Raw genomic sequence first — 12,041 nt, forward strand, 5'->3', positions numbered from 1 at the left:
CAGCTCCTAGCAGTCAGGAAGGTTTGAGGCGAGAGACAAAAAGACTAGAATTTCGGTAGACTCCGGTACTTTTGAGGCCACGTGATAATCTGAGTCTAATATGTCAAAAACGAGTATGTAGTTTGTATGTAGTTACAGTGTAAAGTTCCCTATTTTCCCCCCAAAACTTCGTGGGGATAAACACTTTTCTTAATCGAGAGTAAGTCGTCAAACCATTGGCCAAGTTTAGAAAAGGTCAGAGGAAAACGAATGATGCAAGTCGAACGTTTGGACATTTGAACTTTTGTCAACATGCTAAGACAAGGTTGTCTGCCATGATATTTATTAGGGTGGAACGTTGGAGCACTACCAGGGTTTGAAGCTTTGGCACTTTACCCGGTTAAAAACAGACCTAAGACTTCGGCTTCAGGGTTAAAGGTTAATGTATGACAGTAGCCTTTCTTGGACAGCATTCATTACTAGTGTTAGGCAATGTGAAAAAACCACTCTTCCTTCACTAATCCTCCCTCTCCATTTAATATATATATAGACAGAGAGCTCTCCAAAGCAAGTGAAAAAGTCAAGGAGATGGACAGTGGGAATTTCTGAGATTGTGCACAGGCTTCAGGAGGGAAAGCTCCTCCCACGATCGTTTTTTTTTTTTGACATATCTCGGATGTTATTCACTGTCTGTAGTTAGTGACTAAGCTATTTGTAATTAGATAGTTTTTCTCTGATTAGCGAGTTTCTGTATTGTATGCCTGTACATCTCCTGCACAACCTCTCACTAGCGGAAGTGCCACAACACGCATGCGCTGACCAACAAACAATCGATAAACCGGAAGCCATACGATGGTTAAGGACGGACCAATCACAAGCACAGCTGGTGGTCACACCAGGGGTCATGGACGACGGGTCAAAAGCTGCTTGAGGGAAGGAGTTGGGGGTAGATTATGGGGGACTCCATTTGCGAGTGATTTCCGTGTGCACGAGCTCGGTTGTTGGAACAAAATGCGGTCAGGCCGGGTGGAATGAAAGTCTTGTTGACCTCGCCGTGTACAAGTCTCGACAACAGCCTTGTACCAAACCTCGGACAGAAGAGCAAACACTGGCGCCTGTGGGGAGACAATCGATCAAGGCGGGGGAACAGCACAAGCGTCCAGCAGCGACAAAATGTTAGACAAGGGGGCGTAACTACGGAGGGGGTGTTTCTGGAAAGATTACAGTAAACAGTGCTGCCATCTAGGATATTGAGAACACGACTTGGTCAGTATTTTTAAATCTCCTTTTTACTATTCTTTTCTCTCATATATATATATAAGTTGTTCATTTTTCGTCTGTCTGACTTTCCATCATTCCTCTCTCTTATCTCTTATTCATGTCTGTTTACTTTCTCGTTCTTCACACCCATATACGCAAGTATATACACCCACAGGGGTCAAGACCTCACGAAGATAGACATACTTTTTGGAAGTCAAGATGGCCGATGTTAGTAAGCTAGTTTGTTTGTTTGTTTGTTTGTTTGTTTTTTGTTTGTTTTTTTGTTTTTTTTTTTTAAATATCAGGATGTTCACACAGGGGCGGATAAACACCTGTTTTTATTCTGACTACGCCCTTCGTTGGTGGTTATCTTTCCTGACTCGGGTCTTTGTGTTTTCCTCCCAGCCTTACTTGAAACTTTCCTTCATTATGTGACAGTGTTCATTTGTGTGTGCGCGCGCGCTCTCTATTTTTATAAATGTTCTTCCTAATTTCTTCCCGTTTCCTTCCCGTGCACATAGTTTTGCGATTATCGAAGGATTTGGAAGGACTGCCTTCAACATTAACTGCTTCGTTGCTTCTTATCCTTTCTCGGGGCTACGTGCTTAACTGGCGTGAAACCAAATTTACATTCTTCTTTAAATATGTTGTTAAAGTCTGACATTGCCTGTCACAGGATGGTCAAAAAGTGGAGAGAGAACAAGTTGAGAGAAAGAGTTGGATGGAGAGAGAGGGTAGCTGCGACAATGTGATAATGAGCTGGCGGTAATAAAAAATTTGAGTTGAAAGTCTTAATACAGATACAGTCGAAGTTGAATTAATAATTAGTAAAACAAATTCTCAAAAATTTCTTCTCGTGCGGGTGATTTGTTGGGAACAGATAAGACAGGAAAACAGAACACTATACCACACACAGAACCCAAAAATAATATCAACAGCCAAACTCTGATTTCCGGTGGTGGTGGTGTGTGTCATCTACACCTAAACTGCCAGAACGAGTGCGAACTGATAACAGACTACAAAACTTGAGATTAATGGCCTGGCCAAAGCTAAATGTCTCTAGGACAGGACTACAGAGATACAACATGGCATGCAAGAATGTGAACAGTGTAAACAAACATCGTAAACATTGGACAGTGCATCGTCAAACACCGTTAGGAATATGTGTGAAGCAGGTGAACATTTAAATATCTAGGAGCACAGTGCGAGAGACGAGCAGTGCAGTGAGTCCGGGGAGGAGGCCATTGGATACAAAAGGGAGATCACTCACAAGTAGGCCTTGTAGTTGCCCCCTATTTTCTGTATGTGCAGATCATATTTTCCGTCCACAAAAGCTTCGGTAGTGGCGTACGTGTTACACACGGCCACCACGCTGGCGATGTCTTGAAAGCCGTGAGCTGATTCTATCCTCACCTGTCACACGCCACGAGACAGTCACGTGGGGCTCGATCCCCACTTCCGGTGGAGTCAGTCAGCAAAATTATGAATATTGGGGTTTGTTTAACATTTGAGCGCTGGTTCATGAATGTATTTGAAACATGGCGATTCAGTATTTGGTGGCACGCCTCTTAGAAAAAGAATCATCACTTCATCTCTTTTCTTCATCCCTTCTTATCTTCCACCCCTCCGACCCTTTGTTTGTATATCTTCCTGCCTGCATGTCTGTTTTTCTGTCACTGCTGTTGCGTGTGATTGTGGTATGATTGTCGATGTATTCTGCCACTCTTAGCTATTAATTACATGTCCTAATTGCTACCCTCTTCTCATCTTATTGTCATTCGTACTAATCAGCAAGTCTGACGGAGGGAAGGGCAGGGAGGGAAGGTGTACCCGAGTCCGAGGCTGTGGAGGAGGCCTGAGACTTGTATACAAAGTAATTTCCATGAGACGAAAAACTGAAGTTTATACATTTCTCGACGATCAGAATGTTTGCTTCGTAATGAAAGCTTAAGAAAGATTTGGGAAACATTCAAGAAACTGAGTATTATCGTGCAATTGTTTATCAACTGTCAGTAACTATTCTAGGGCGACATCTGCTGAGAGTGTAAATGTCTAACTTCGCATCGCGAACAAAACAAAACAAAAAAAAAAAAACAAACAAACAAAACTTTCAGCGACTGGCTCAAGAGCAACATCTTCATGGAGGGATTTACACCTTCTACTTCTCTTCTGTAGATGTCCACGAAATATGCTAGGACATTATTTTTGTGACACAGACTGAAGTCTTACTTCCCATCGTTCATCGGGCTTGTTGCCTTATAAGCGAGCCCCCGTCCTACATCCTTGCTTCTTCCTGCTGCTGATAGGTTTACTAGCACAGCCTGGCTCTCAACAGCAACATTGATTTGATTCTCGAGGCGTTTCTAATACATTCCATCTCCACCAAGGCCTCGGTAATGAGATAAGAGCATGCGACATCACAGGGATGCTGAGCACTGCACTTCAGGTCAAAGGTGAAGGACGTGTTTGAGGGCAACGCTAATGCATATTATGTCCACGTTGAAACACATTATGGCAGCCGCCTCGATGAAATACATCTTGTTTGCGATGAGCTAAATAAAAAAAATCCCCCTCCATAAAAAAACAAAGATCCCTAAACAAAATAAATAAATAAAAATAAAAAGCCAAGCAAATAAAACCCCGAATGTATTGCGTGTAGGTGCAACTGTGAAGTGCACTGGTTCAAGAAAATATCAACATATTTCATTCTTAAATTTAGGGTTGTTTTTTTTTGCAATTATTCTCACCTGTAATACACTTCAACATACAGTATTGTCAGAGAGAAGAAAACGAATTAACAGAATAGTGGAGAACTGGTGACCAGAAAAGGCGAAAGACAGAAGTCTCTTCCTCTCTCTCACACAAACACACACACTTGTGAATATAATTTTAGCGAGAAGAGAGAAAACATTTGCAGGATATAGTAAATATGAAAGCAGTACCAATCTAAGTGTTAAGAGAGAAGACAACCATCTTACCTTGCCTAGTCCTTGGTGCGCATGTCCAATTTTCACGACGACCGGAAATTTGGGCGTGATGAGCTGCCGATCAAAACAAAAACAACAAAAACAAAATTTAGAAAATCTTCACAGTTACGTTGGAACTGGAATATGTTTTTATGTAAGAAGTAAGGCGACGAATAGAAGAACAGTTTTAGTTACAACGAAATGAAACGAACGAATAGAGTCTACTAGGTTGTAATTAAACATTTGCTTAATGAACAATGTTCAGCCTGGCACTCGATGTCTTCTGATAGTTCCAATGTTCAGAGTGTGGAACAGTAATAAATGAAGTTATATATATAAATGATTTATCTTCCTCTCGGATCCTCCTTGATTTAAAAGCTTTATTTCCCTCGTATTATTCTACCACGGTAACAAATCTCTAAGTCAACAAGCTAAAGCATCATATGCCACACAATATGAACAAAGCCCTACAATGATGTTCACATCTAGTTTAATTTCTAACATTATGGTTTTAGCAAACCTGTTGCATTCAGTATTTACAAATGATTAAGTTTTATCCCACCTACAGCCCACTGGTCACTAATAATAACCTTTTGTCATGCATTTAATCATTGATTCAATAAATTAATCGAACAGTCACTCGTTCTTTCACGCCTTCATAAATTCGATTGAAGTATAAATTCTTCGTAAACATTATCTAATTAATCCGAACACTTAACACACATAAAAAAGCCAACACAATAAAGAGGCTTGAAGAATATTTATGATTGAGTCTAGGATATATGCTGCTAGACATGCACATCACAGGAAAACATTGGAGATGAAGGCTTTATCAAGATTTCTTTATTACACTACTATTTTTTGAAAGGACTGTCATTTATTTATCAGCTTCATGCAAAAGAAAAAAAAAAAAAAAAACAACAACAACGAAAAGGGAAAATGTCATTTTAAAAAACTACAGCGAGGTTAAAATAAAAAAATTCGAAGAAAATGGTTTAAAAGTTTATACATTAACATGTCTGAAAGTCTAGGAAAAATTCTTTAGTTATAATGGCTAATTGTCTTGTTTGATTGACAGGCTTGTAAGATATGTTGTATTTCTCAATGTTAGTCCGGGGAATAGATTACACCAGAAGTAAACCTTGCATTCAATGTACTCTCCCTAAAGTTATGAGACAGGACCATGATTTCTATCTCCTCATGTGTAGCAGGCACACGGCCACTTTATCTGACAGAACTAGTCCACTCATTCAGAGAATAAATTACAAAATAAAAATTGAGATAAATATCACAACAACAATCTGTTATCACAACTGTGAATTACTTTACCATAAAGTATTAATATAATTTTATTTAAGATAGTTTTGTCACAAAACAACAGTTAGACACAATTACTACAACACAATTATTATCCGGAAAGCAATTACTCATAATAATAATTGTTAAAGAGCAATCACTTTACAACATATAGTTAGCAGACAGCAGCGATCTTAAAATATACCAGAAAGCAAGGATTCTACAACACAATAATTATTAGAAAGCAAGGACTCTACAACATAATAATTATCAGAAAGCGAGGGTTCTACAATAATAAATACATGTATTAGAAAGTACAGACTCCACAACACAGGGATAAAGAACAACTGATCAGCAGCAGCAGTTTTTGTGATACAGTACTGACATGACTGTGATATTATAACTAGCTTTTATTACATTTACATTATGCTCAAACACTTTCAGTTCACAAAGCATGTGACACATCGCTGACGACACAACAAGCGCCACTGACTTGGCACAGTGAACCACCCATACCGCCTCTACCTCTACCACAGACGGCAAAAAGCGAGAACCTCGTTACCCGAGCTACACCGCAGACTGAAACACTTAGTCACTGAAGCAAAGAGTCATTCAGACTTCGATCAGTTCATTACCACTCCGGACGCATTGCAGGTCACGTGACACAGGTCACCATCTCGACAAATGAAATGCTAAAGACTTACAGATCACTACTTCAAGGCAATGGAATTAGTTCATGATACCAGGATGTCTTACAAAATCAGGCTGACTACAAATGTAGTTAATATACAGCTTTGAGGCAAGAGTAACGTTTGTATTCAACAGTTATTTAAATAATATACTTTCATACATTAATACATAGCAAATCCAATTTCCAAAGATAATTGAAGTGTCTCGAAACCTTAAATTTATGTACAAAGCGCACGCAGGTGCTCACTCACTCCCTCATGCTCCATCACGAGTTACGACCCTTCGTCAGACTATACCTGCCTGCTAATGACGTCACGGCTAGCGAGACAGTCACGTGATGGTGTCACGTGATGGTTGCCTCAGCGCAGGTAAGCACATGACCTCACGACTCATCATCTTTGCACTGATAAATGTACAAAATCAAGCCTACATTACATAGACAAAAAGTCACGTGTCCTCAGGTCTCGTGCTCTCAGCCTGTGGGTGACTGAAGACTTGAAGTTCACAGACCCTAGTGATGTGACTAGCTTGTCACGAATGAGCTGTGATCGGATACAATTCTCACTTTTTGTGACCCTGAAGGCAGCAGCCAGAGGCAGAGCTTCCAGCTCGTGATAATTAATTTATGTGTTACCGTAGCAACAGTCAACGTTTGTGACATCACGAGGTCTGATATCAAGATATCTCTATACAAAAACACAGAGAATTTAAAGCGTGTACATTGTGGAGAGATCAGATTTATCCGCAAAAAATTGGAAATTAGTATCTTCTGACAAACGAAACCTATTCAGATATTTGACAAATGTTTTACACTCCGGGTGGCTTTAACCCGTATATCTACTCGATCATTTCTTCGGAGACTGGGTTCCATTACAGTCCTGAGATCATCCAACATGACATGCGCATTATAACCTGACAGTAGATAAGCCACTCTCTACTTCTATTCCAGTTCTTCCTCAATACATTTTAGCATATCTTCAGAGAGATATTCTCAGTGTGTGCCAGAAGCTTCGGGAAACTCATTTTGAATGGCAGGTAAAGTCGGTAAAAGTCAAACCCAGCCATTAGTCTTCTCTGTTGTTAAATGTCGCATTCTAGACACAGTTACATGATAAATATGAAGCTCTGTATTGATGTATACTGGCAAATGTTTCAAGAAGCTATTTTGGGAATTATATATAGGAACATTTATTTCTTTATGGAGCTAATGAAACCGTCCTGGTGGTTTTGGAGCTTCCTCGGAGAAACGAGAAACAAAGTCAAATAAACAGTCAACTATCCCGCACGAGACAAGAGAAAAGTAAAAATACAATTGTGATATTTATTTATTTATTTATTATTTATTTATTTATTTATTTATTTATTTATTTATTTATTTCAGCGTGTATTTGCACAATTTTCGGTTAGCAACATCCTACAGGCTGCTCAATATTATGTATGACTGTTTGGCTGCCCACCAACTATCACAGACCTGACAATAAATGCTGTCAGTGCCAGGAAACCTGGTGCATCCTGCTTGCCTGCCTTCAGTCAGTAACAAAGAGGTTGTGATGGGGGGAGGAAGTGTGGAGGTTGATGGGAAGAAGTGAGGAGGGGAAAAAAAACTCACATAAGCAACTACAATGATCAGCGACTGTCTATTCACCGCAGGCGTGCAGCAAACAACAGAAATCTCAACCCGAGTATAGGTGGCGCTACACATGGCAAGACACTTGCTTAATTTTTTTTTTTTTTAAGGGTCTGGGACTGGTCGAAAACAGCGGAGTCATGGCAGCCTCGATCTGGACTGAAATCTTATAAGACAAACCCCGAGCGGGTGAGGAACAAGTTCTTGTGTGGTGCAGGGCTGCTCCGCGAAGCGTCCAGGCGGGTAGATCGATACCCGAGAGACCTGGACGCAACCATATATTTTATTAATAATAAAGGGAGGAAAATGGCCTGGCCAGGCGCTTTGTGGGTCTGAATGGAGGCTGTCCGCTTGGCCAGGCCGTCTAGACATGGACCCGCTGTTCCGACGAGAACCAGTGTTAGATGGTCTGTACACGCAGTAATGCTGGATTAAAATTGGACTCCAACTCACCCACATGTTACTCACCATTTCCTTGTGGTTGGGGTAGTAGGCCTGCTCGATCAGGGGGAAAGCCTCCTTACCCAGCCGCTTCTGGATCTGAATCAGCTGGGCAAACTGTGGGATTCAATGGCAAGACAGTTTGTACTTGTTCTAGCTTGTGAGCAATAAAACATTCAACCTGATTTACATACGTTTACTGGTTGACATTCTGGGAAAGGTTCAATGTGAAGGTTAAAGGTTAAGATGATGTAATGGTTTCTATAGTCTACTGGCCCTAGAGGCAATGAGAAGAAGGTGTTTACTGTGTCTAAGCATTGAAAGTCGGAGGGCAGCAACTGCCTTCTGTCACCTTTGCATTCTCAATTTTGCTGAGCGGCTGTTGTATGGGCACAGACAGGAAGTTTTCTAGCCACAGGCCCAGCAGGTTTCGAAGCAGCCGCATTCTATTTCGAAAAGCGCACTAACCCTTTAGCTAACTGCTCCACTTTAGCATCCAGCTAGGATGGTTGGTTGTTTAGCGGGAAAGTGCTTCTCCTCCAGATTTGATTTCGCATTATGAGAAGAGGGCAGGGTACCCGTATACAACCTCAGAAGGCCGGCCATGCGAATAAATGTCACATACAGAGCAACCCGAGGATGAATATGTTGGTTCTTTACGCGTAGGACATCGACTCATCCTGCCTGACAGGATGTACAGCCCTCCAGGATTCGTTGACAGTTTCAGTCGTTGCTGTCAAAAGCTTTCTCAAAATCCGCGAACTGACTTTGTTAGGAGGGGAAGGAAGGGAGGGCAGCCTGACCCTTGCTAACATCATGGCAGTCATCACACTACATCAGGAGTAAGCCATTCCCGCCATGTCATTCAAGCCCATCCCAACTCGAGCAGCGCGTGCATGAGTGTGGCATGCCATCTTGTGATGACGTCACCGGATGTTTGGATCGATGTGCCAGTCTCTTTTTCTTGTAGTCTTAAATATGTGTCAGCGAATCAATGATGTGGTTGCACAAATACAACCTGAGCTATAAATATTAAATTCTTCGGGGTGTATGGGTGTGTGGAGTGCCGGTGGATGGTTGTCGTCATAAACAAGGGGATGTTTCCACGTCCCTGGTTCTGGTTCAGTGTCGGTGAGTGCAGTGCACCCCACTACACCTCAGGGTTACTAGGGGTGGCACTCATTATCAGTTTGATACTTCGAGACAGCTCATTATCAGCATCCCGATGTGGGTGAACAACCTCACAAAACTCCACAACGCTTGTTAAATCGAATAAAAACAAGATCATTGGTCTCAATAATTAGGGTTTGGATTAGAGTTTGTATTTGAATGAGCTAGGGTTAGGGCCAGTGTTATTATGTCTTGCAGTTATTTTCAGGTGTTGGAGTAGAGGTTGTGTCTTCCATAATATGTTCTCATCACCACGGTGGTGGTGGCTGGGGGAGGAGTCAATGTACAAGGGAATTTTTGCCATATTGTACGATAACAAGAAAACAAATGAAGCTTTCTTGGACTAATGGCTTTCAAACTGTAATTGATTTGTTCCATTGATTTTTCCTGGAAGCTTCCAGGCAGCGGGATAGGGGTGAGCGCAACCAAAGCCGTAGACACGATGAACCACTTTCAGTTCACTTCTCGTGTGTGCCTTCGTCTTGAAACCCCGTCAAACATTGACTTGACATTATTTCAGCATGCTCCTCATTCTTCCACACGTGGATTTAATGTTTATTAGGCCCAGCAGTGTAAATGGAATGTTTCCTTTTCTTTTCCCTCTCCTTTCCTGTTTCCTCCTCTCACTCCCATCTTTCCTGACAAAATATGGCTGCCGCGCGAGCTAAAAATACTGTTTACAGGGCGCTCAGATCATGGAGGCAGGAGTGAAGTGAGGGCTAAGATGTGGCAAAGAGAAAACACGACACCATGAATAATACAACCAAGGGCAAACCTACCACCCAGGGCTTGTCCAGGAAGTTATAGGTGGCGCTGAGGGCGTTGACGGCAGGTATCCCGCCATATTGGAAACCCAGCAGCAGGTTGCGCCAGTCTTCGTGCGCGTCCCGCACGTGCTGTCTGATCAACAAGAAGTCGGGTCTGAAGGATCTGCACACAAAATAAACACGAGAAGCAAACTGAAAAAAATGACAACTTTTTCACCCGCCAGCAGCCAGAGCTTGACTGTCAGAAGGAGACTTCTTCCAGGAGATCCCTATGATCGCTGCTTCCTTTTTAGAAAAAGTGGCTTTAATTCTAAGTAACAGTATTTTTTCATTAGAACAAGAAGACCTGAAAGCTTGTTATCTGAAGTTAAAGGATATTTCAAAGAGAATTCTGCTTAAAGTTCTTGTTCAAATATATTTTAGATGATACACGGGTGTAGCGTGCGCGTGCAAACACTCACACGAACACATTCCATTTAACAGCAGGTGGTTGTGTAAATGAATGATGAGCATAGGAGAACTGCTTAGTGAGATGTAGTTGCCCATTAGAGCATCAGCTTTATTACAAGTTCTTTCGTTACCTAGGAAACATTTTTTCCTCTTTAAGCCTCAATGTGATCTGGAAAATTTGTAATACTCATGGAGAGAGAAGAACAGGATGTGATCAAAAGCAACAAGACGGACAAGGATCCAGGCAGACAAAAATATAGATAAACAGACAAAATGATAGACTAGTAAAGACAGAAATATTAAACTAGACACAGATAGACACCTACCGAACTACTTTCGTTCCATTCCTGTTCACCTGGATGTCCACCATTGTCCCGCTGTCTGAATATGCCGCCAGGTTGATCTCAGAGAACTCCGCCTGTCCAACAGGTGAGAAACAAAACACCTTTACCTATCTTTCCACGATTGCAAAGGGGGTAATAACTGCAAAATAAAATAATGAAATTGTACACTCTGGGAATCAAACAGTTGTCTTATTATTGGTTTTGTACAAAATCTAATCACGGTATTTTAAAAATGCAATTATGACAAGACAAAGACTTGTTGATATCAGCCGACGAGTCACAAGTCAGGGAGTAGGGTATAATGACTTCGAGCGATTTTTGCTCAGACAAGGGAAGAAATCACAGATGTTGACCTCTGAACCGCTTGCAGACGAATTTTCTAGAACGAGGCCAAAGCACAAATTCACTTCCGGTTTAACTCTCAACATCAAGAAGAGCTCTCGTGTTGTCGAAGGTATAAAAGCTCAAACTTTACGGTCTGTCGTGTTCTCAGTTTATTAGCTAGTGAGAAGTGGAGGTCGAGGATTTTTGCCTAAACAGAAATAAATAAAAATTAACTGAGCAAGAAATATATTGCATGCTTTTTTGACTTCAAGAATTTTATCACGGTTCGGAACATAAAACTGCAAAATCTTTCGCGAGACCTGACAGCCTACAAATTTGCGAAAGGCTAAGAGTTGATTTCGGGAAAAGGGCAGAGAGATAAGTCCACACATAAAAGTTCGCCAGGAAAAAAAAAAAAAGATTTTCTTGTCACTAATTTGTTCCTTACCTCCCTTTAGATTTATTTCTTACTGAAGGGGATAAAAAAAGACGAAAATGAAACCAGAAAATAATTATGGTTATTTTTAGTCGTCAACCGAGATAAAATTCAAACATTTGGGATCTGTTATTCAATTATAGGCTGTGTTATCACAAGATTGTGTTATAGAGGGGACTGTTTTATATTTGGAAAATTCACCTAATCTGAATTGGTAAATGGCGACGGGCTGGGTTAAGAGAGATTACATGCTTGGATATTTTGCATCGTTGGCTGTGTAAATACTTTCAC

The 12,041-nt window shown here is 41.1% G+C and overlaps 1 protein-coding gene across 1 annotated transcript in view; it reads right to left on the reverse strand.

Annotated features, from left to right (window-relative positions):
* Positions 1 to 12,041, reverse strand: part of LOC112571803 (synapsin-like) — a 40,127-nt gene that overhangs the window by 6,003 nt on the left and 22,083 nt on the right. The window contains 4 exon segments of the mRNA XM_025251102.1: positions 4,218 to 4,280; positions 8,287 to 8,376; positions 10,209 to 10,359; positions 10,973 to 11,064. Of these exon segments, the coding sequence (XP_025106887.1) occupies positions 4,218 to 4,280; positions 8,287 to 8,376; positions 10,209 to 10,359; positions 10,973 to 11,064 (396 nt within the window).

This window comes from Pomacea canaliculata, linkage group LG9 (genome assembly GCF_003073045.1).
Source record: "Pomacea canaliculata isolate SZHN2017 linkage group LG9, ASM307304v1, whole genome shotgun sequence".
Lineage (NCBI taxonomy): Eukaryota > Metazoa > Mollusca > Gastropoda > Architaenioglossa > Ampullariidae > Pomacea > Pomacea canaliculata.